The sequence below is a fragment of the Loxodonta africana genome, chromosome 3, assembly GCF_030014295.1.
Source record: "Loxodonta africana isolate mLoxAfr1 chromosome 3, mLoxAfr1.hap2, whole genome shotgun sequence".
In the NCBI taxonomy this organism is placed as follows: Eukaryota; Metazoa; Chordata; class Mammalia; order Proboscidea; family Elephantidae; genus Loxodonta; species Loxodonta africana.
Genome location: NC_087344.1, coordinates 34770064 through 34795108, shown reverse-complemented (window position 1 = coordinate 34795108; position 25045 = coordinate 34770064). Strand labels below are relative to the sequence as shown.

General features: G+C 61.2%; 1 protein-coding gene across 3 annotated transcripts in view; it reads right to left on the bottom strand.

Moving 5' to 3' along the window:
* AGRN (agrin) overlaps positions 1–25045 on the bottom strand; it is a 35728-nt gene that overhangs the window by 9915 nt on the left and 768 nt on the right. The window contains exons 2-14 of one of the 3 annotated variants that reach the window (XM_064281052.1): positions 23203–23464; positions 10049–10096; positions 4417–4632; positions 3852–4076; positions 3545–3769; positions 3207–3413; positions 1959–2177; positions 1687–1881; positions 1409–1609; positions 1173–1321; positions 994–1099; positions 274–390; positions 31–195 (exon numbers count right to left, since the gene is read on the bottom strand). In XM_064281052.1, coding sequence (XP_064137122.1) covers positions 31–195; positions 274–390; positions 994–1099; positions 1173–1321; positions 1409–1609; positions 1687–1881; positions 1959–2177; positions 3207–3413; positions 3545–3769; positions 3852–4076; positions 4417–4632; positions 10049–10096; positions 23203–23464 — 2335 coding nt within the window. Of the gene's footprint in view, positions 1–30; positions 196–273; positions 391–993; positions 1100–1172; positions 1322–1408; positions 1610–1686; positions 1882–1958; positions 2178–2660; positions 2912–3206; positions 3414–3544; positions 3770–3851; positions 4077–4416; positions 4633–10048; positions 10097–23202; positions 23465–25045 lie in introns of those variants that run through there. The other 2 variants (XM_064281053.1, XM_064281054.1) reach the window with 2 other exon arrangements.

Sequence of the window (25045 nt, the reverse complement as noted above, 5' to 3'; positions counted from 1 at the left end):
TGAAGTACACAGCTGGCCCTGGTCACTCACGGGTGCAGCCACTCCGGCCATCAGTGACGATGCCACGGAAGTTCCAAAAGCCAGGCTCACAGCGGTCGCACTTGATACCCCCCACGCCCGGGCGGCAGGAGCACTGGCCCGAGGCTGGGTCACAGGAGCCACCATAGGCGCCATGAGGGTTGCACTGGCACACACCTGCAAGGCCAGGTAAGGACATGGCCACATGCCCATGCATTCCCCCAGGACCGAGGTTCGGCCAGGCCGGGTACTCACTGGGACAGCCAGCCAGGCCTACACCCTGGGCAGCCGTGACATTGTCCTGGCAGCAGCCGTAGGGGGTCTGGGTGCAGTGTGGGGGAGCCATGGGTGGCAGTGGGGCAGCGGTAGGGCCTACAGAAGGAGCACAGGGTTCAAACTGGGGCCTGGGCCCCTACTTCAACTTTTTCCCAACCTCCTGATGCCAACTCCCAACCAAACCTGGGCACCTTGGGGCTAGGGTGACAGAGGAAGATCCCACATCACACAGGAAGACATGTCTGCACACACAGGACCACGTGCAGACAGAACATACAAGGCCACATACATAAAGAACACACAGAACACATATGACCATGTCTGCACACACCAAACCATATGCACAGAGAACACACATGACTATGTGTACACAGAACACATAGGACTATGAACACATACGACCACATGCGTACAGAACACACATGGCTATGTACACACAGGACACACAATAGCCTGTGCACTTTGAACACACAAAGATCACTGACACAGCCCTGTGCACACATGTATATCCACGGCTATTCACACTCGAATAAGTGTCTGTGCAAACAGTACACACACACACAAGAAAACACATGTGCGAACATTCACTCACACACACCTTGAAGCATGTACGCACAGGGAACACAGGAGAGCTGTATACACACCCACGTGAGTGCCCGTGCAGAGACCCAGAACACACCCTGCATCACGTACACCCACCTCGGCAGGCTCCCTGAGCCGCAACATACAGTTCTCGCTGTGACTCGCACTTGGCCTTCTTCAGCTCACACTCGGTGCCATAGGTGACCCCATCAGAGCCACAAACCTGGAGGGGGGAGCTTAGTGAGGCAGCTGCAGCCCTTTCTTGCGGCCACCCAAAGCCAGGGGAAAGGCCTCACCAGGTTCCGCAGAACGCTCTGGCAGCTGAAGTCACAGACGCATGGCCCATCCTCTGAGTCCTCATCCCAGATGCCGCCACGCTGCCGGCACAGCTCGGGCTCACACTCACCATCTTCCCCAGAGCCAGAGCCTCCTGAACCACACTCGGCTGTGGGCCGGGTGGGAACAACAGTCACTATGTGGTCCTTGCTGGGGTGCACAACCCTCCCTAGAAGCCCCCAGAGCTGGGGCCTACCCAGCTCGCAGGGCCCTGCCCGAGCCTCCTCAATGTGTGTCTGCTGCCGGCAGGAGGCCTCACGGAGCTCGCATACGCTATGGTAGGTGACGCCATCACTGCCGCACACAGGGCCAGGTGGGGGGCGCTCGCACCGTGGACACACGCACTGCCCCATCGAGCACACAGCCCCAAAGGCGCACACCATGTCCCCACAGGTTTCTGCGGGCAAGGAGCTGGGTCAGCAAGTTCAGAAGGCCTGGGAGGGGGGTCACCACCCGGCTGCCCCGCCCACTCACGGCAGTGTCCAGCTGCGGCCACATGAAGGCTGATCTGGTGGGTGCAGGCGGCCACGTGCAGCTCGCACTCGCTGGCATAGGTACGTCCATCAGAGCCACACACAGGCTGGGCCAAGGCCACACACTCGGAGGGGCACACACAACGCCCCGTCTCCGCCTCGCACAAGGCCCCAAAGCGGCACTGCCCACAGCGGTCTGGGGAAGGGGCTCTATCACCACATGGCCAGGAGCCCCCCTGCCTACCCCTGCCAGGCCCCCCACCCGCCACTGACCACAGGGCCCTCTTCTCGCCACATGGGTCTCTCGGCCGAGGGCGCAGGCTGTGGCTGCCAGCTCGCATGTGCTGCCATACGTGATGCCGTCACTGCCACACACAGGGTCGTAGATGCCTGGGCATGCCTGCGGGCACTCACACGCAGCCTCACCGTTCTTCACAGCACAAGTTGCCCCGAATGGGCACTGAACCCCGAGGCACGGTGATGGGGGTTGGCCTAGGGACAGATGTGGCACTTAGTGACCCCGGCCCCTCGCTAGGGGCAATAGCTCCCCCACACAGCAGACCCTCCCAGATAGGGTACGGCGGCGGACGAGCGCGGGCCAGGGAGAGGGATCAGATGCACAGGATACAGCAGAGAAAGGGACAGAAACACAACAGACAACAAGGGACAGGGACACAGACCTAAGCATTACCAGCCGCAGCCCTGGGCGTGAGATATGGGCAGCCGTCCCCAGACACAGGGAACTTTCTGACCACCCATCAGGGCCACAGGGAGTGGCTTAGCCAGGCCCACCCAGCCCCACCCCAGCCCCTGACACCCACTATGGGGGGGCTCTCCCTTGTGGGCCTGGGGAGTCCACACCCCGAGTCACACCCAGGGCCGCACGGGGAGAGGGGGTGTCTGTCAACTTGCTCTGGGGACTGCAAGGCCAGGCAGCAGCGAGCACCCCTCCCCCCTGCCGCGCCAGGGGCCGACCTCGGGCTGCGGACTCCGGGGTGCAGGCGCAGCACCTCCTCCTGCCAGTAGTTCGGCTGGAAGACATAAGAGGTGGAGCCGAGAGGGGAGGAAGGCCCATAGGAAAGAGACAAATGGATGCAGAGAAAGACAGGAAAGACAGACAGAGAAAGGGGTGGTGGGCAGAGACACCCCTGCCTGAGCCCACACAGGACATATTCCAAGCCCAACCCCAGACTCTGCTCCCTGAGAGGGCGAGGTCCTGTCATGTCCACTCCCACCCACCCCTCCACCCCAAGGCAACAGCACAAGGTACACAGACAGACTGACCCACCAGAGGACTCAAAGGCAGGAGTGGGCCTGTACAAGGACCCCTGCCTCCATCCCCTACTTACCACCCCAGGCATCCTGGGTGCCCCCTTCATGGCCTCTCCCTGCCCCAGCCCCCAGTAGCCCTCCCCACAACCAGGACCCAGGGAGAGCGTGACTCGGATGCAGATGGTGTGTGATGGGGGATGACAGAGACTGATGTGGACCCAGGTGGGTGCAGGCAGGGCAGGTGCTCACCACACGGGCCCCGGTGCCTCACAAGGATAGCACTCTGCTGCTGGCACTCAGCTTGGTGGAGCCAGCACTCGTTGTCATAGGTGTGCCCATCCTGGGCGCACACTGGCCTGTAGGCGCCATCACAAGTGACTCGGTCACAGGAACAGCGGGGGCGACCCCGGCGGGACAGGCACACAGCATGAAACTGGCAGGGCTCCAGGCACTGGTCTGCAGTCAAGGGGTGAGGACACCACTAAGTGGCCAAGTCTCAGGTGCAGGAAGTGGGAGGACCTAGGGACATGGGGCATGCGGAGGTGGGGAGAAGTTGGCCTGTGGTCCCCCATCGCAACTGTGCCCACCTCGTGGATGGCACTGGCCAGAGCGAACTTTCTGGAGAAGGATGCCATGGGCGGCCCCGGTGCGGCCCATCACGCAATCGTTCTCGTAGGTGACACCGTCGTCACCGCACACAGGTGCCTGCCGTGGGGGGCAGCTCTCGGATCGCAGAAGCATCTCAGGCTGCCTTGTGCGAGGGTTCACACGGCACATGCGGCTCGGGTCATCAGGGGTGCCCTGGCAGGGATCTGTGGGCAGAAGGTGACGTCAGAGCACTGCTCCCACGACTGCACATGCCAGGCACACACCAGGCACAGAAGTAGTGCTCACCGCAAGGGCCGTCAAACTTTTTAAAGAGGTTCTCCTGGTGGGCGCAGGCGTGGCGCAGGAGCTGGCACTCGCTGGGGTAGTCAGTGCCATCACTGCCACACACTGTGCCCTCGGAGGCCCCTGGGCAGGAGGTGGGGCACAGGCACACCGCCGTCTGCCCATCAGCGGAGCGGGTGCAGGTGCTGCCAAAGCTGCAGGTCACGTTGAGGCAGGGATCCCGGGACCCTGTAGATGGAGAGGGTTAGGGGTCCGGGCTGTCTGACCACAGACCCAGCTCACCAAGCCCGCCCTTTCACAGAACTCCACCCCACTCTGCAGGCCCCACCCCTCACTGCCCCTTGTCCCCCTCCTTACTAGCCCCACCCACTCATCCTGGCCCCCAGTCCCCCACTCACCAGGCCCTACCCCCATGCACCAGGCCCCACCCTGCCACTGGGCCCTGCCTCCCCGGCCTGGCCTCCTTGCCAGCCCCTCATTAGGCCCCACCTCCCACTCACCAGGCTCAAACCCCACTCACAAGTCCTGCCCCTGGCTCCACCTCTCACCAGAGCTCCCCCTCACTCACCACAGGGGCCACGGCTGAGCAGGCGGATGCGGCGCTGCTGGGTGCACTGTGCCCGCTGTAGCTCGCACTCGTTGCTATAGGTGGAGGCGTCAGAGCCGCACACGGGCGCCACCACGCTGGGACAGGCGCTCTTCTTGCACACGCAGGAGGCTGGGCCAGGGCCCTCCGCACTCAGCTCACACACGGCACCAAAGCCACACAGCATTCCCCGGCACGCTGGAGAAGGAATGAGAGAGGGTCAGAGCCCAACTCTGCCGGATGCCAGGGTCTACGCTCACAGTGCCATGTTTTCATGTCCACACACCTGCCGAGCACACACACATGCATGCCAAACACACGTCGTACATACCTCCACTCCCCTTCACATGTGCCTCACATTATCCACAGGTGTGTACACACTGCATAAACTACGGCACACACTCACACTGCATGTGCTTCTGCACACACCCCTGCATACATGCACCCGCTGCAGTGCTCCTGCACACACTCAGGACCTGGCTGGCCTCTCCGCAAGCCTCTCTTTCCTCCTGCATTCTTCCTTTCTCACCTTTGCTTCTTCTTCAGGTGCCTCCTCTCTGGAAGCACCTTCCCTGGCCCTGTTCCCAAGTGGGCCCTGCTTCTGCTGCCTCTTCCCTCCTCCCCTAAACTTCTGGGAAGAGCCATTCTTGTTCTCTCCCATCCCCTATCCCCCACCCCACCAGTCAGTGCCTCCCCCGCCCCAGTCCACACCCTCCATTAGCCTCTGAGGCTCGGCTCTCTGATGTGACGTCTCCCAGGGCACCAAACTGCCCATCCAGCCTTCCCAGGCCTCCCCACCCCAAGGTCCTGAACCCTGTCCCCTTGGACCCACACTGCCCCCATCCTGCCAACTCCCTGGTCCTGCTGCCTCCACCTGAGCACTCAGCACTCGAAACCCAATCCATCCACAGTGACCTTCGGGGGGCAGGAGTTGAGCACTGAGGCTTTGAGGGCCACTTTACTTTCTAAGTATTTTACTTAACATCATAGGATGCCAACAGCCGGCATGGACTGAGAGCTGACCATATGCTGGCACAGCCGGGCCCTGTCCATGGCTCTACACCAATCTAACTTGAGCCTCTCTTGACCCCCATCTGGTGGCAGAGGAAGGGGGCTCACTGAGGTTAAGGGACCAGCTGTAGGTCCCCAGGCTGGGGGGCAAAATCTACTGAGTGTAAGAGCTATCTCTGCAACCAGAAAGAATAGTGTAAGAAACAAAGAAAGTAGGCAGACGTTTAAGCTCATAGGCCTGAGCACCAGGCCCTCTCAAGTACAGACTGAAGCCTTGGATGGGGCAGGGGCAGGCTGAGTCCTCCAGGACCCCCAGCCCGTGTTGGCGCCTGCTGGACTACCACCTATGGGCGGGTGGGGTGGACCCATAAAGGACTACAGCTGTCTGGATCCAATAAATGTTCAATTAGGTTTAATTATCATTAATAAATCATGGAGAGAAGGGTGTGGCTCCCCATCCACCCATCACCTCCCAGACAGCTTGGGAAAAAAGGGCAAGAAGAGGCACCCCACCCCCATCTCCAGGGGAGGGAGGACTGCACAGGCCCAGGAGCTAGCTGTTTCCATGGCAACAGCCCTCCTGGAGGCGCTGGCTGGCTGTGTCTGTCAGAGCATCCCCACCCCCACCGGCACAGGCTGGGTGAACACAGGGTGGGGCTTGCATGGACCAGGGATCACTGGCAGGAGGAGGATTCTCACCCTCTGTCTCTGCCCCTCCTCTCCACATTCCTGTCCTCCTTCCCCACCTGCCCAAGGCTGCCAGGTTGCCCCCAGCTCTGCATCATTTGTCATTACTGCCTCATTGTGCCTCGGTTTCCCCATCTGTAAACAATAGGACCTACCTATAGGGCTACTGTGAGGTGAAATGAGCCAGTATCTGCAAAGTGCCCACAGTGCCCAGAACCTTAGCATTAGGTGCAGTGTCAGCTATCAATAACCGCTAGGACAGTGACAAGAGCTGCTATCCTCATTACCACCCCTCTGTCCTGGCTCAGATCAAGCTCAAACTGTGTCCACCCTTGACCCTCTCCATGCCTTCCCACCTGCCCTCTCTTCTCTGGCTCCAATCTTCCTTCCCAGGCCCCCGGCACCTCCCAGACCCAGCCAACAGGCACTTGCTGATGATGTCCAGCTGGCCACTCCACTTGGCTTCACCTCCCTGCTGGTCACCGTACTCTCCAGTCACCACGCCCTCTGGTTACTGCACCACCAAGTCACCATGCTGCCCAGTCACCACACTGCCCGATCACCACATTCTCTTGGTCACCACACCTTCCGGTCACCACACCGCCTAGTCACTATTCCGCCCAGTCACCACATTCTCTTGGTCACCACAACCTCTCAGTCACTAAGCCTCCTGATAACCACATTCTCCTGGTCACCAAGGCCTCTGGTCACCATGCTGCCTGGTCACCACAACTTCCCAGTCACCATGCCCTCCTGGTCAACACACCACCTGGTGACCACACCTTCCCTGTCACTATGCTCCCCCATCACCGTGCCACCTGGTCACCACACGACCCAATCCTCCTTCCTGGCCCAGGCTCCCTGCCAACTGCTGTGCTCCCCAGTTGGGTTTCCCTGTCTCCAGCCCGTCTCTCCCTCTGGTCACCTTGACCATCCCTCGACCAAGGCTCCAGTGCTAGCTACACAGAGACCCAGCCAGACATTTACTCCTGTACCCAAATCCATGGCCAAGGACACCTGCTCCTGATAATCAGTATGCTCCTTGCCCACACCCCCCATGACCCTGCTCACAGGTGGTTGCCCCAAGACAGCCCTGGCAACAAAGCCTACTCTGATGGTGGCAGCCCACTTGGGATGAGCATACCTCCCTGGGCTGAGGCTGGGCATGGCTTGTCCAAGGCAGGAGCCATTCTAAAGAACAAGGGAGCCATAGACCAGGCATCCGAGCCAGGCATGAGAAGGAGGCGGCAGGAGGTGGGCAGCAGCAGAAGGTGCTAGGCTACCCGGGCCTGGAGCCCCTATGTGGATGATGGGGCTGGCGGTGGGAGCCCAGTGGTATCCTGGGGGTGGACTCCAAGGGACCTGCTGCTGGAGTGGACATGGCTGAGGGGAAAAGAGGGGCCCAGGGTGCCTGGGGTGACCAGGTCCCGGCTCCTCGCCCTCTCAGCTAGGGCATCAGATTCCTTGGCCGTGCAGGGGGTGCTGCCCTGGACTGAAGTATTCTACCCCTCCCCTGTCCCATATAGCATCTCTTCCTTCCCAAATTTAGCCAGAAATCACCACCTCCAGGCAGCCTCCCCATTCCTAGGCTGGAGCTGTTCATGACTGCCCATTTACATGTCTGCCTCCCCTGTGGGCTAGAGATCACAGGAGCACATGTTTCCTGATGAAACATAAAAATGTGCATGCAAGCACAGAGACCACACAGACAGGTACACACAGAAGACAGCACCCCCAACGCATGCGCACACTCAGATGCATGTGCATTCAAATATGCAAACATTCATACCTGCACACACCTGCATGCAAAAACATGCACACACGCATGCACACATAAACACATATGTACACATTCACACACATGCAAGTGCACAAACACATATTTTTCATGTGCCAGGCATTGTTCTACATGGCATATCTTAATTGGCTCATGTATCACCGTATACACACACACATACATGCGCATATGCCCCTTCATGCCCATTTTGCAGAGGAGAAAGCTGAGGCAGAAGTGAGGTCACTTAACACGATCACATTGGTATAACTGGCAGAGCCACTCTGGCCCACACACCTACTCACTGCCCACACTGAGCACCTGTGAGCTGTGAGCTCACCTCTGGGCCCTGCCATGGCCTCCCCAAACCAGCCTCCTGCAGGTGCCCCGTCCTGGCCGCTCAGCCCTCACAGTTCCACTTCCCATGTGCCCATGTGCCAACGCCTCCCTCATGACGCTGGAGGCAGCAGTGGCTTTTTATAGCCAGCCCGTTGGCGCGGGCTATATTTAACTGCCTCCTGGTCTCGGGTGGGGAAAGGATGCCCCAGCCCTGTCTTGGCCACAAGTGTGCAGTGTGTTGGTACACATGGTGATGCCATGGCATGTAGCAGTCCATATGTGCGCAGTGGGGTTGTATGTCACTGTGGGGAGGGGGGACATGTAAAGGACAGGGGAGGCCCACCAGCCTCTGGGACTTCGGGGGAAGAGGCTGTGGGTGTTGGGAGAGGGGAGGGTGGCCTCGCTTCTGAGCACAATCGTAAACCTAGAAGTCTCCAGGCTTCCTGCCCACAGACTATGGGAACCAGTACAGCCCCGCTTCCCTATCTGGAACCAACAACACAGCTGCCCTCCACTGTCCTGCTGGACTGGACTTGTCTGAGCCACTCCCTCCTGCCCCTAGTGCTGGGGCTGTGGGAGGGAAGGAGTGTCTGAGCCAAGTAAGGGTCCCTGTGCTCTGTGTCCTCCTCATGTACCATGGTCGCATGTTGTGTGGTCCCCACAGGGGAGGGGGGCAACACCCCACAAGCAGAGGCCCCCAGAGGTCACAAGCACCCCCAGTAGGGCCAAGCAACTCTGGCCCTGGGGACAGGTCCCTCCCTACAGGCTAACTTTGGAGCTCTAAGGGTTCCGCAGGAGCTTGTGGGGGTAACCTGAGGGGTTCTGTGGGGGAACCAGAGCTGAGGTGCACCAGCTGCAGCCTGGGACCTCCTGGGTGACAGAGGAGGCAGGGGAAGCCCCTGGCTGGGCCAAGGGACAGAGGAAGGGAAGCCCTGACCCAGCCAGCCCCAAGTTCCCCACTCCCAAGACCCAGGAAGTGATCCCGACTAATTATGCAAACCAGGGGCATACCCAGGGAGGTGAGCCCAGGGCCCCCATGCCCAGGGCAAGACCCACATCCCCCTGAAGTCTATGCTCCTGTACAGGACCCACTTGCTGCCTAACAAGGTGCCCCAGTGGAGGGCAGATCCTGAGGGCAAACCTGGGAGCTCCTGGGGAGGGGGTGGGGCAAGAACCCCTCCCCCGCCCCCCAGGGCCCACTGGCCCCACCCTCGCCCCTACTCCCCTCTGCCATCCCTGCAGTGGCACTAACAGCTTCCCTTCTTCTCTTCCACATTAGCTTAATGGCAGCTACCCACACACAGCAGACCCCAGGGAGGCTGGTCAAGAGGGTCAGCCCTGCCCCCTTCATCACTACCCCCCGGCCCCAGCCAAGGTCTGCTCAGTCCCAGGGACAGACTCCAAGCCTGCCAGGCCCCTCCCCAGACAGCTGGCAGTCCTTCTGAAGGCTCCCGGCTACACCCCTCCAGTGCATCTCTGTCTAGCCCTGTCCCTGTCTGCACACACTGAGGCCCTTTCACAGCCTGTTGGTTCCAGGGACTTGGTCCCAATTTCATGACCAGGAGGCGGAGGCCCAGAGAAGTTAGCAACCACGGCCAGAGGTACGCAGCCCAAGGGACTTCTAGCCCCAGGCTTCTTCCACTGCCTCTCAGCTGGGAGCTCCCAGTAGGACCCTGGCTCCCTCATCCAGCTTCCCCACCTCCAGACACACCCTACACACCCCAAGAATAGCCTCCGATCCCCAAGAGTGGCCACTGCCCCTCCAGGTACAAATTCCCCAGCTCAGCTTAGGCCCCCACTCACCGTCTGGAGGCGTAGGGGCTGCTGGTGTGAAGTGGGTCCCAGGTTTATCTGGAAAAAAAAATCTCGAAGTTAGGCCCTACAGATCAGGTTGTCCCAAGGCCGTTTGCTTGCCCCGTCCCAGCCCCTCCATGCCACCGGCCACCCAAACCCCAGCCCTGGCCACCCAAGCCCCACCCCCATTCCCCCACGACCCATACCCTGCTCTCTATGCCCTCATCCTCATGGCTCTCTCAAACCCCACCCTCCAGCCCTGACCATCCACACCCTACCCTCCATGCCCCCACTCCCACAGCTCCCTCACACCCCACCCTCCAACCCCCTCATGCCCCACCCCCAGCCCTCTCACACCCCATCCTCCAGCCTTGGCCACCCACAAGCTGCCTTCTAGCCCCTGCCATCCACACCCAGCCACACCCCACAGTCCCTACATACCCCACTCCCCACGCCCCTGCCTGGTCCAGTATTTCCCTTTCCAGCCCCAGCTACAGAGATCCAGACTGGGGAGACTGGGAAGCCACATGGCCCAGGTCCTGACTCTCACTGACTGGCAGGCTCTTGCTCCTCTCTGCCCCCCAGCTGCAGGGTCACGGCCTGACACCTGCCAGGCCAGCTGGTGCGGTGAGATGCATGCCTCAATCCCATCCCCCCATCCCACTGCAGCCAAGGCCTCTCCCTCCCCAACTCCAGCAGAAAGTTGCTGTTCAGGGGGGTCAGCCCCCACAAGCCCAAGGCAGGCCTTAGGGCCTGAGGTCCTGTCCCCATAAGTTGCCGGGGACCCTGCTGCCCTCCAACCCCTGGAGGGCTGGGAGCTGGGGGGGCAGGGGAGTAGGCCGTTGTGCCAGTGTGGGGCCACCTGAGGGCCACGTACAGTTGCTGAGGAAGAGAAGGACGGCGAAGCCCAGCGTGGCGGTGGCCAGCAGGATCAGGCAGACGTTGCAGGGGACCATGAAGTAGCGCACCACCAGGGAGACTCGGCGCTGCTGCCGGGGGTCCCGCTCCAGCGGCAGTGGAGGCATGGCCCTGGGGGCCCCCAGGGGCAAGCAGCCCCCGAGGGTGGGCAGGTCCTCACGGGGCGCCCTTGGGCCTCTGAGGGGCTAACCCTCCCATGCTGGGATCCCCAGGACGGGTGTGGTCAGCAGCTGTACTCACACCAGGGGAGGGCAAGCCCTCCCAAACCTCCAGCTCTGTACTGGGAGGAGCTGATTGTTCTGGAGCAGAAATTCCAAATTCAGGTTCAGAAGGAGGTGAAGGGGACTGAGGGCCAGCGGCCACCCCTGCTGTGCACGACCCTCCCTGCTTCTGCGTGGCCCCTCTGCTCAGTCTTCGGGGGTCACCGACAGCCCCGTTCACCCGCCCCGCTGACCCGCCCCCCTGGAGAGGCTGGGGAGGCCCCTCCTCGCGCGCAGGATGGACCGACGGGCTTGGCGGGATGCGGCAGTCCGGCGGCGGGCGGTGCTTCCACGGCGGCTCCAGTCCCGGCAGAGGCGGGTGCGGCGATGGCAGCGGCGGGAGGAGCAACGCGCGTCAGTAGGAGGAATAAAGAGCCGGTCGCGCGCGGAGGCCGCGGACTCCCGACTCCCGCCCAGGCAGCAGCGCGGCCACCCCGAAGCAGGCTAGGCGGTGAGTGAGGGGCGCAGGGCACCGAGCAGGGAGCAGACAAAGGAAGGTGCCTCGGGGGACCCAGTGTCCACGGGGAGTCGCAGCTCGAGGAGTAAAAAGGATGAAGCGCCAGGCAGAGGGCGGCGGGGCACAAAGGGGAACACGGGGCGGGATGGGGTGGGGGTGGTAGGGGCTGGGGGAGAAGGCTGGAGGAGTCAGGGGCAGAGATGGGGGGCCGGGGGTTAGGGCAGGGGGCTTGAGGAGGGGGCAAAGGTGAAGACTGGGAAGGGGGCTGGAGCTGGGGTGGGGAAGCGGGGGTGGGGCAGGGGTTGGGGCTGGACCTCTCCTCTCTCAGCCCTCGGGTCTCTACTGCTAGTGCGCAGCCCTGTGTGAGCACGCCAGGAGGCCGGCGGGGTCTCCAGTTAGGGTCTGGGAGCGTCTTTCCGGGTCCCCGCAGGAGATTGAGGCCTGCGGGAAGGACCCAGTTCTGGGCTGCGGGCTGTGTATGTTTGTCAGTGTCCCCCTCCTGTTGGCCCCACCCTGTCAGTATGTGGGTGCGGGCAGGTGCGTGTACGCAGATGGGGAGTGGGCTGGGTCACAAGAAATAACCAAAGGGGTCCAAGCTAGAGGGTGGGGTGGGACAATGACCCCAGAAATCTCGTCACCTTCTCCCCTAGGAACTGAAAGCAACACCTTAAACCACTTCCCAACTCCCAGCGCCAGAGGAACAAGCAAATGAGTTCCATGCAAATAAGCCGTATGCAAATAGTGGCCGGGGTCCCGCGAGCCTGGAGCGCCCCCCAGAGGCCCCACTGGAAACGTTGCCGACTTGACGTCACAGCGGGGAGGGGGCGCGCGTGGCACCTGGAAGGCCTGGTCCTTCGTCAGGAATAGATACATGCGCCCCCCAGGACAACCCTTCCCCTGCCCAGCTGTAGGGGGTGAGGGTCCCGCCCTGCCCACCGCCCTCTCCCTGCCCAGGCTGGATCTCCCCTCCCCCTGCGAGCCCCAGGCCTGGCTGGGACCCGCCTCCGCCACCACTTGGTCCAGTCCCCACCGTCCACTTAACAATCAAGTCCTGCTCTAAAACCCGCCCCGTCAGAATCCTTAGGTGACAATCTCCATGACCAACGCCTTCGACTGGCCTGGCCAACCTCCCTGCTTCCCCACCTGCAAACCACCTCCACATCACCCGCAGGCCTCTGGGAGGGACTAGAGCGCCCCTATTAGCAGCGGGGTGGTCCCTCCTGCCTGGACCTTGTCACACACGCCCCCGCGCCCTGCAACGACCTCTGTCCACATGCCCCCTTCTTCTGCGGATCCCACCAGCCTCTTGTCCCCAGGGCGCAACCTGACCTCGGGCTTCGTGGCGCTCCTAGGGCCAGTCCACTGCATAGCTGCTAACCTGTCATCCCAGCTGACACACACACTCATACATTTACACAGCCTCACTTCTATATCCACTTGCACACTCAGACAGTTCCATGCACACATCATGCCCTTGCATTCATTCTCATACATTCACACACACGCTCACTCATATATTCACACATGCACACTTACACTCACACATTAACATCCACACACTCTCCCACACTCTGCACTCAGGTCTCTAGGGAAGGGTCAGCATGTGGGGTCAGGAGGTCCCTCTTGCAGTCAAACTGCTGTGGCCTGACCACCTAGGCCCCCCAGGGGTCCCTCAGGTTTCCTCTGATTCCATCTTGGGAAAACAGCACTGACCACACCAGCCTCCCGGGACCACCCCCTTCCAGCGCCCAGGCTGGGGACTCCTCTGCCCTGTGACCACCCTAACTGGGGCCACCGGAATCTCCCTCTGCACACACCCCATGGTTCTAAAGGAATCTCTACACCTGCAACTCCCCTGGCTGGCCTCACCCTCCCCAGTTGGGGAAGCCCCAAGCAGCAGAATCTCACAGCAGTCCAGAACTGCAGCCACCCACTGCTGGAGGTGAGGGAGTAGTGCTGCCTCAGAGAGGCCCCTTAGACAGCAGTCTCCTGACTCCAAACCTAGGGAACGTCCCTGGCTACACGCCAGCCAGGCCCTGCATGCCTGACCCTGCATGCTGCCACCAGCAGCTGTGGGGCTTTGAGGGAAGCCCTGCAGCAGAGGAATGGCAAACTGGGGCATGCCTGGGGGGAAGGGGTCTGCCAGCCCAGATGCTCTGGGTAGGACCCCTGATGAACCAGGGCACGTATGGGGGGGGAGCGGTCTGGAGGCTGGGTGCTCTGAGTGGGGATCCTGGATGAACCACGGCATGCTTGGGATGGGGGGGTCTGCCAGCCCACGTGTTCTGAGTGGGAATCCCAGATGAATGGGGGCATGCATGGGGGCGTCTGCCAGCCCCAGCTGCTCTGAATGGGAAGCCCAGTGGCTGTGGGCACCCACTAGGGTGGAGGCAGGCAGACAGGGCACAGGCAATTGAGGGAAAGTGGCAGCAGCCTGACCCCGCCCAGCCCTAGTCAAGTGTCTGAGCCCCCCACAGGGGCGGGGACCTTCAGGCAGACAAAGGGCCATTGAGGCCCCAGGCCCATCGGGGGAGGGGAGCTCAGACTACTCAGGCTATTTTGGGATCTTCAGATCCAAAATCATTCAGCCCTGACCAGCCCATGCAGGCTCTGGTCACTGATGGAACTGATGCTCTGAGCCAGGACCAGCCTGGTCTCTGGGCTCACACTCACTACAGTGCCTGGCTGCACATATGTGTCACACACACACTAGGTGTTCCAGTCTCATACATGCACACAGACATGCACATACACTTGCTCACCTGGGTTTGTATAGGCAATGGGTGACCTCTCAAACACACTCACCTGTGTGCACACACACCCCTGCTTGCATACAGAGTCCTTCGCAAACAAGTTCCCCTTAGTCCCCCCACACACATACTGGGCATTACGAATGGTGCACACACAGGGTCTCTTACACATACACAGCGTTTCCCTCATTACCCCTGATAGATGTTGATCCCACCCATATATGCTTGGGTGCACACACAGGGTGCCCCCCTCACACACACCTTCATGCGCACACAAAGGATGTGCCTCAGGCTTCGCGGGGCTCCTGGGGGCCCGTCAGGAGTTGCCACATGCGTCCCCCCCGCCAAGGAAACCAGCTACCGCACACACATGACCTTCAATCCCCCACGCACATGCTGGGTGTTGATCCCCTACATACACTTGGCGCACAAACAGGGTCTTGCACACACACACTTTCTCACCTGCACACAGGCTGTCCCTCACACGCTCTCACCTGCATGCACACACACAGCATGTCCCTCACCCCACCCGACAAGTATACATGGTGCACACACAGGGTGTGCTCCACCATCACCAGGTACTTCTCTGGCCCTGAAAAGGGAGTGGGGGAAGGGAACTGCAGAGGGGTGGGGAGCAAAGTCCCCAGACAACTAAGGGTCCCTTTCTCATGCAGATGTCCCTCCTCCTCCTCCTTCAGAAAGGATGAGTGGGGGTTGCAGAGGGATCTGGGTTCTTTTCTGCCCCACAGGGAGCCCACAGGCAGGGCCAGGGCCCTCCCCACACACATACCCTCTAACAGTGTCTGCACCTGGCCACTGCCTCCACTCCCCACACCCCCCTATGCCCTGGCGAGTGTGAGGTCTGGCCAAGCCTGGGGTCCATCTGCCACCCCCCCGCTGCCCTCCCCCACAGAACATGGAAGCTGCTTAAAGTCACAGGTGACCGGCTGCCCCAGTGGGGGCAGGGGAAGAGGAAGGGCTGGCAGAACAGCACCCCCCTCCCTGGAGTATGGGGCCTCCTGGTGTCTGGTCTCAGGCTGTGGCATTCCCTCCCCCTCCCCCTCAGTGGACAATGGGCGTTTCACGGCAGCGAGGCCCTGCTTGGCCCAGCCAGCTGCCAGAGGAAGGCTGGCTTTTGGGGCGGTGTCTTCCCCAGCAGCCCTAGGCCCCACAGTTGCCCATCGTCCTCAGGTGAGGCTGGGATGGTGCCCATGTTGGACCCCGTGGGCATGTGTGCCTTTCTTTGGACCACCCCTGCCTGGCTCACCTCTCAGGCTCAGTGGCCCACCTGGGTTTGAATCCCAGCCCTGCTACTTGATCATGGTGCAGCCTTAATGCCTGGCAGCCAAACCTGCTCTGCTGGGTCTCTGAATTACGCAGGACAGTAGGAGGGGGCTCCGCAGGGCTGGCTGGGAAGGGCGCCTGCCCTGCCACATGTTCATCCACCAGCCTGGATGAGCCCCTCACAGCCAGGGAGCCCCAATTCATCCACCGGCATCTCTGAGGCCCCCCTAGGCTAAGTGCAGGAGGTATGTCCTGTACCCCATAAACTCTTGACCTCAGGAAGGTTATATTTTGGTTACATTATAGCAATTTCAGACACAGCTCAGACAGGCTGAGGCGGGATGAGCTCCAGACTTAAGGATCTAAGAGGTAGTATTTGCAGAGAGATCTGAATGATAGTGGCAGAGGGGAACCTATGCATAGATCTGGAGAGTTTTCAGCCAGGGGCAACAACAGATTCAAAGGCCCCAAGGAAGCTGCAGGAGGCAGGAGAGGCCTGCGTGACAGGGAGTGACAGGGGCAAAGGACAGTCACACGGCAGGTGAGGAGGCCTGGAAGCTGCCAAGATGTCAGTGCAGCCATCAGAGGGCGCTAGCTGGTCGGTCGAGGGTAGAGGGGCTCCTGAGAAAAGGGGGAGGGTGGGGCCAGCCCTCTGCCCCACCCTCCCTGGCAGCCCCAGGCCAGCCACATTAGGCCAGGAGGAAAAGGAAAGCTTCCTCTGGGCACCAGGGTGTGGCCCAGGTGTGGTCAGTGCCAGGTGACTCAGGAGACGTGGTGGCCCTGCTGAGAGGCCATACGGGGAGCGCCGGGGTCAAGGAGGGGTAGTTTGCAGACAAACGCTCACTGCAACCAGGAGAGGAAGGGAAAGGTGGGGAACCTTGGTGAGGGGGGCGGTGGAGAGCAGCAGAGCAGGAAAAACAGACATAGGACAGAGGAGAATGCAGCAGTGACAGTGGCATTGCAGACGGAGGGGGAGGGCAGCTGGGTGCCCGGTGGAGCCAATGGGGCAACGGTTGCCACATTTCTGAGGGAAAACCAGCCAGGGTCCCAGGAACAGGGACATGAGTGCATCCCTATTTCCCAGCCCCCTCCCCTGCAGCACAACGGCAGGGCAGCCACCCACCCTCACACAGGCCTCTGGCTCCTGAGCCTCTCTGTACCCTCCAGCCCTCCCTTCAGCTTTAAAGCACAGCTCAGACCTGACCTCCTGGTAAGCCCCCTGCCCACGCTGTCCAGGACTCTACCGACGGTGGTGGACCCTGCTAAGGTGTGAGCACCCACAGCAGCACCAGAGCCTGGATGTGTGGATGAGTGAACTGACACGGAGCAGCCCCCAAGCCTGAGCCTCAATGCCCCCAGGAGAGCTATGAGGCGCACACTGTTCTCCACGCCCGCTCAGCCCAGATGTGCACCCAGTCTCATGTGTGGGCAGGGGACAGGTGCCTCCAAAGGCCGCCCCAAGCTCCCTGCTTCTCCCAGTGTGGAGGCCCAAGAAGGTACTGGCGGAGGGCCAGCTGGACCACTGAGGCCCACCTCAGGCCATTGCTAGACCCACTGCCTCCTCTGCATAAGGTGCCCTATCCCCTGCAGACAGGACTGCACGTGAGGGGACAGAACTCAAGTGGGCCTGACCCAGGACTCTCTCCTCTCTCTACACAGCCCCACCCAGCATGTGCTCTTATCACTGTACCTGGCAGCTTGGGTCACCCTGGCTGGACAGTGAGAAACTGCCGCAGTCATTCCCAGGGGTGGAGCTGGCAGGAGATGCACCCAGCACCTGCTTAGCTCATCACGAGGTACAGACACAGCTGCGCCACCGGGCACAGGCGGGCCATGGGGCTCAGCCAGAGCAGGGAGCATAGCTGCACCAGGCAGTTCAATCGAACCAGGGGGCACAGGTGGGTGAGAGGGCTCAGCCAGTCTGGGGGGCTCAGCCAGACCAGAGAGCTTGGGTTCAACAGTGAGATAGAGGCCCTTGGATGCAAGACCCTGGGACTCAGCCAGCCTGCACTAGCCCACTGGCCGAACACCTGTCACCACCCAACCTGGGCCAGGATATAAGGGCCAGCCAGGACCTAGACCCCACAAGTACAGGCTGTGACTGGAACTCACATGTGCACAGATGGGTTTCTCCCCAGAGCCACAGGTCTCTGTGCAGGCACATGTGCACACACACATGCCACAGACACATATGCATGTACGGCACAGGCACACATGGAGATGCAGTGCGCACACAAACAGGCACACACTGTGTAAATGCACATATACATGTGTATACCACATGCATGCACAGTACACACACAACACACATATACATACATACACAGTGCAGGCAAGTGTGAGCGTGTACACGCACACACACACACACATACATACAGCCACTCACAGCTGGAAACAGCCGGCTGCCTCTGAGGACAGCTTCCCCCCTCTCCCACGCCACAAGTCCTTAGGGGGGAGCTGGGGGCTGGGTGGGGCCGGTTTCCCCCTTCCCAGGTCCCACTTGTAAGCAGCCCTTGGCAGGGGGCCTTCCTCAGAGGAAGTTCTCAGGGTCTGTGCTGCGGGGAGGCTCTTGAAGGAGGAGCTTCCCCCCCTACTGGAGGCTCTACCACAGGCCCCCATCCGCTCAGCCCAGCAGGCAACCCTATCTCAACTGGGATTAGATAGTGACACCCCCCCAGTGGAGGGCAGCACCTGGAACATTGGTTCAGCCCTGAGCCTTTCCAGAGGCTGCAGTGGTGCCTATGTTGGAAGGACCCCCAACCCCAGCAGTCCCCTCAGCCTGAGCCCTCCCCTCATTCCCCCATCCCAACAGGGGTCCTGGACAGGAATGCAGGGCAGGAAGGGAAGTCATTCCCAACCCCACCCTGGCTTGGCAGACTGTTTCTGTGGGGTCCCCGCCCACTCAGTTATCAGAACCCAGCGTTAGGGTTGGGGAGCCTGCAGCCTCTGAAGTGAGCAGTCGGCCGGGTTCCCACAAGTGGAGGCAAGGGACAGACGAGGGACAGCCTGTTTTGCAGCTGTTTTTCACCATCCTGCTGTGCCGGTGACAGGGAAGCTTTGATTCTCAGGGGCTTGGGGGGCTAACCCTTCAGGAAGGAAGGGAGGCAGCCAGGCCACACAGCAGCAGGGGGACGACCAGGATGACCTCTGGCTGGACCCTGGTGACCTTGAAGACAGAGCCACTCCCGCCCCACCTGATTTCCCTCCAGGGATGCTGTGAGGGCACAGGCTGATCCCACAGAGTATACTTCTGTCCAGCACCCACAGTGTAGGCTTAGGGGGACAACCAGTGTAGACAGAGGTGCGGGACAGTTTCTTTTCCATTTGCCCATTGGAAGAGAAGAATGGCAGTTCCCCCCTCCCTCCCCCCAGCATGGGGGTGTGGGAGTCTGGAAAAAGCCAAGAGCAATTTCTACCAGCTAGGCCCTGCCCTCTTTTTCCTGTCTACAGGGGGTCACCTGGGGGAAGCGGGGTCCCCTCCCTGGCTACCACTCTGCCCCTGTGGTTTTAGACTGCAGTCACAAAGCCCCCTGGGGCTGCCTCAGAGACTCCCAGGCCCAGGCGAGCCCAGCTGAGCTGAAAGACAGACAAGTCCATTCTTGTACATGGGGAGCGTCTGATCCCACTTCCTACCTGGAACCCCCAGGTGGGGAGAAGGCCGCTGGGCCTCCCCACCTGGGCAGACCCCTCCCCCAACCTCAGGAGAAAGATTCCAGGCAAGCCAGCCTTTAGCCCAGACCTGCCTCCTCTGGGGTTGGCTGCCTGGGAGAGGGCCCCAGTGGAGTCTAGAGGAGCAGGGCTAGAACCTGAGTCAGGAAGGGGACAGGAGGGAATCAAGAACAGTGAGAAGCGACACCCTCACCCCCACCCCTGCCTCAGCAGGGAGGAATGGGGAGCAAAGCAAAGTGCCCAACAGCAGGGTCGCCCCCCACAAGCCCAGAACTTCCCTTAACCGCTTCTGGGACTTTAGCTGCCCACACCTGCCCGCAGGCCACTTGGCCTGCTCAGAGACACAGAGGTGCCCTGCCCAGACTGGCCTCCTCTCCAGGCCAGAGCCCCGGCTGTCCTCCTGAAGGCCCTGTTCGCCAAAGTTCATGCCGCTCCTGGGACCCAGAGCTCACCCCAAGCAGGGAGGAAGGGAGGGCCCTCCAGGCCACAGTCTAGCTTCCAGGACCCCCAACTTCAGGGCTGGGCAGGGCCGGGTTGGGCTAGGGCCAGACTCATTTCGACCCTGGCCCCTTGCCCTGTCCCCAAGCCAGGCCCTGGCAGAGGGCAGACAACACTTCCTTTCTCTACTCTTGGCCCCCTTGTTGGGAGGGAGGGCCCAGGCTGCCCTGCCAGCCCTGAGCCAGGCCAGAGTCCTTCCTGGGGGTTTCAGGGGAGCCCCAGGACATGCCTCCATAAGGTGGGGGCGGGAAGGGATGGGAGGTTAGGATAGTGTGGGCAGCACCAGGACCAGGACAGGGTGGCTGCAGGCTGTGGGAGCGTGGGCGGCCACACTGGGAGAGGCCAGGCTGCCTCCCAACAAAGCGGGGGTGGGGGTCTCCTTCCAGAGCAGGGTCCCTCCTCCATCCCGCCCAAAGGTGGCAGAAGAGGGAGGGGCACATACCTGTCTCAGCTATGTCAGGAATGTGGCTCCCCAGGCCAGGCAGGGGAGGAGGAGCCAGGCTGGGGAGCTGGGGGAGGGGCTTCACCCGGAAAGGGCCGGGCGATACTGCAGGGCTAGGGAGAAACTGAGGAAGGGAAGCCAGTCTCTAGTGGAGCTGAGAGGCAGGTGTGCTGCCAGTGGCAGAAGCCCTTTGGAGTAGGGTTGAGGGCCACATCTTCGAGGAGCAAGGCACTGGCAGGGTGAGGCGGGGAGGGCCAGGGCTGCACAGGGGCCTGATGGGGGCAGCCTCTACCCTCCCGCTTCAAGGATACCCTCCCCAGGGTTCTGGGCAAGACACCCCTCCCAGGAGGTGCCCATTCTGCAGGGCAGATCAGATGCCCCAGCCAGGGAGGAGAGGGGGAGGGGAAGGAAGGGGTCTGAGCACTGGGGGGAGGGGAAAGGTCTGAGCACTGGGAGGAGGGGAGTGGCCACTGAGCACAGTGGCCTGGGGTCTTTCTAACTGTGGTCTTTGGGGGGCCCAGCTTGGAGTGGGGAGGGACTGCAGCCACTCGCTGAAGGAAGCACCCCTGGGAGGCCATGCCCCCCATGTTCTGGGCCTCCCTGAGGGGGTCCTTGGGGAACGGGGATTCTCCCACAAGGAGGGACCCAGTGGTCTCAAGAGTAACCTCCGCAGACCAGGGGCTACCAAGAATTTACCCTGTACCTTGTGGGGTGAGGTAGCTTGTAGACCCCTGGGAGCAGAATGGGGTAGGAGTCAGATGAGGAGGGGTCAGCTTGGCCAAACTCTGTCCTGTCTGACCCCTCACGAGGGAGAAGTCTTGGCTCTGGGTATGCCCAGCCCCAGTATCTGAGGTGGGGTTGGGTGTCCTATCCCCCACAGAACAGGAGGTGGGCTCTCCTCCACCCACAGCCAGCCTGGATGGGCTGGGCACAAACCAATTGTTCCTTCCCCAGGCCACCCTAGGCACCCTGATCTTCTTCCAAAGCAGAAATGGATAGTCAGTTCCAGCTCCAGGCTTCCAAGGACCCCAGTGCCTCATAGGGGAGCCCAAGCTCCTTCACTAGGCCCTATTCTGGGCCTCTGTTCTGGGGGGCTCCCCACAGCAAGGCCTGACAGACACAGCCACCCACCACCTCAGCTGACTAGAGATCCTACTAGATTCAGCTCAGGGTGGCCCTCCCTGGTAGCCTTGGCCCACCAGGGTCTATGGGCTGGGACGGGGGTCTTGCTCCTTACCAGCTGTCCCTCTGCCCAGCTTGGGCATTTGCAACACAAAGCCAGGGCTTGGCGTGGGTCGAGCCAGCTTAGCAGATGCCTCACCAGTGTTCTGCCCAGGGTGACCACCTGCCATGTGCCCTCTGACCCCATAGCAGGTCCTCAGTTACTGAGTCACAGACCCTCAGGCCGGACCTACCCAGCCACACAGAGTTAATTATTTGCTTTCTTGATCTGGAGAGACAAGGAGCTGATGGCGCCCGACCTCCCTCTCCTGCTCCTTCCCTGACCACTCCCCAGCAGTGAAGATTTGGTCCTGGGCTCCAGCCACCCCTCAGCACCCCCTCCAAAAACTTAGCATCACTGGTGAAGCCTGTACTACCCTGTGTCAGCCCTCTGCATCCCTCCCCATCTGCAGCCCCCATCCTCCTCTTCCTCCTCTCCCTGCTCAGTTGCCGCAGCTGCCCACCAAGCCCACAAGCTTCCACAGCAGGGCCAGTATCTCAGTGGTCCCCATGGGGGCACCAGCTGGGACCCTGCATGGGATGGAGATGCTGCCCCATGGACCCCTGCCCCAGGGAGCCCTTCTCAGCCTGGGCCCAGGAGTCAGCCGACTATAGGCTGGAGAGAAGCTGTGGGCTCATTTCAAGACTGTCCCTCCCCCTGTGAAGCCCCTCACCTTCAGTATGGGCCGGAAGCCCAGGAGCTGAGTGCCACCTAGCACCCAGAGACCCCTCAAGCAGGGTCACGGCAGGCAATCAGAAGATGGGACTTCAGCCTGGCCAAGAGGGTGGGGGGGTTGCCTTCCCCAGGACAGGAAGTCACAAACCCTTCCCACCACCCTGGGAGGAAGCATCCTCTCTGGACCACCTCTGGGCCTGGGTACATCCCTTCCCAGGCAGACAGGGGACAGACAGGATGTGGGGGCGACGAGCAGTTCCTATGCCCCCCCGCCTCATTTCCCAGCCAAGGATCTCAGCCCCCAACTGGGTCTGTCCTGGGGTGAGAGGGGTCTGTCACAAGAGTCCCACTTCCCAGAGGCTGGGTGGGAGAAGGGACACCCTTGGGCCATTCTGAACAGACACGTGAGGACTGAGGGCAAGGAAAAGTTCTTAGGCTCCCAAACCCACCCCTACCCCCAGAGCTGCCCCTTCTCTGAAATGACAGCCTCTTTGGAACAAACATGGGGCGGTGCCCCTCCATCCCCACACCTGCCCCCACAGCAGGGTTTGCACGACATCTGGGCCCAGTCTAGACAGATGTTTAGGCTTCTGTGAGAACACCAACAGCTGGTGCTCATTCACCTGGTCCCACCCTCTCCCCTCAAAAAGGGAGGGTGAGCAGAGCTGGGGGGAAGGGACACACAGGAAGCTTGTCCCTCTGTAGGGCTGGGACTCATTCCACTCTAAGATGAAGGATGTCAGGGTGGGGGTGCTAAGGTCAGGGCTTGAGGCTGCTGACCTGGGATGGCCAGACACAGCCGGAAGCAGGGAGCAAGGCCAGTGCAGAACACCGTGTGCTTCAGCCGAAAGCAGGCTTTCCCTCTGCCCCCAGAGCATGAGAGCGCCCTAGCTCAGTCACCTCCTCCGAGCTGCCAGCCTCTGCCCACAGCCGGTCACATCTGCTACCACCTGACCACTCCTACCCTCCCCACTGCCTGACCCCTCACCTTCCACACAGTGCTCCACCTCTTCCAGGTTACGGAGGGTGATCCGCATCAGGCTGGAGTTGAGCATGAGCTCATTCTTGTGGGCTGGCCACAGGTATGGGGGTGCAGGGTTCACAAAGAAGATCCTGGTGTCCCCAGTGGACACCTGGTTGTCACAGATGAGGGGGTCTCCAAAGCCACCAATCACCACCTTGTTGCCACCGTCCAGTAGGCTCTCTGGGGTCACAACATCTTTGCCCTTCAGGTATCGCCAGACCCGAACCTAGGATGGGATGGGCAGGTGTCAATAGTGCCCTTCCCTCTGGGGAACAGGGGCCCACAGAGGCCAGAGGCAGTGACTTCCCCCCTCGTCTGGCCTTGATTGCTCAGGCCAGCTCTCCTGAGTAGACCCAAGCCCTGGGCAGTCACATGGAGACCTTGGGTCAGCCCCCCCACCAAAAGCTGCAGGGACACCAGAGGTCCTCACACACGAGGACACTGCCTGGAGCACACCCCCTCAATCAGGAGGCAGCTCCCGATCTCCCAGGTCTAACTGACCCCAGCCACCCCAGGCCCCAATAATATCCACCTCAACTCAGGCTGGACTTGGAAAGGGGGCCCACCGGCCCAGGGCATCTGCTTTCCAAGCCTCCTCCTCCTCTCCCCATCTGCCCACCCACCACTCAGGGCCCACGTGGGAAAAGCCAGGAGCAGAGGCTTCAGGGGGACAGGCTCAGGGCTGGGGGCTCTGGGCCAGCCCTGTGGGTGGGCTACAATATCCTCCCCTCCGAAGGCAGAAGCCTTCTCCTTCCACTAGGCTCCCACCGCGTGTGCAGTCAAGGCACCAGGGAACCACAGAGTCAAGTTCAGGCAGCTTCGCAGGCTGACCCACCCTCCTTGCTTCTTAGGCCCTAAGGGCACCTGCTCTGACAAACTGCCACCCACTGGGTCCTGAGAGCCCCGGCCTAGGGATGTGCATGGTGCACTGCACAGGCAGCCCCTCAGGAACAGGTAATCCCTGTGGAAAGAGCCCTGAGAAGAAAGCCCTTCCTCAAGAGCAGGGGCGGGGGAGCTTGAGGGGCGTAAGCCTGCACTCAGCTGGAGCCTTCTGGAATGGCAGGTGAGAGGCAGTGGGTAGCCTGTCCCTTTGCCCAGGTTTTTAGGATTTGCAGGGCTCCCTCCACCGTCTATTCACCCAGGTGGGGTCTTGTCCAACCCCACTCCCCTTGCCCCTAGAGACAGACACATAGTGTGTTCTGGAAGGCCTTAGGATAGCCCAGGCTTGGGAGGGGCTGAGTGGCTTTCATCGCCTCCCCCCTCAGCCACACCCAGGAGCTGCAGGGAGGAAGTCGGGAAAATCCTGCAGGGACTTGGCAGCGTGCCCCGTGGGTCGTGAAGGGGAGGGGGCCGGTGGGGATCCCAGCTGTAGCCTGCATGGGCCCCATCTGAAAGCAGCACTGCCACCCTCCCCATCTCCATGCAGGAGGAACCATCTGATTTCTGGTCTGGTCTGGGGAGGTGGTTTCTGGAGTGGAGGGGAGTGAGGGGAGTTTGGGTCCCCAGGGCCCTCCACTGGAGCAGACTGTGGGAAAAAAAAAAAAAAACACCAAAAGAGACCCAGGGGCCCCGGATCCAACTGAGGGAGAAGCAGGACAAAACCCCCCTCCCTATGGCTGGGGGAGCCCAGGTTCTCACAAGACCCAAATGGGGCTCCTGCCCTTGACCTCACCCCCCACACACACTAAACTCAGCAATGCCTTCCCCACCTCCCTGTTCCTGACCCCACACCCAATCACTGCAGCACCCCACCAGGCAGCACACCCTTCTCCTGACTGCCCCCTCTCTCACCTGGTAAAGGCCTCTG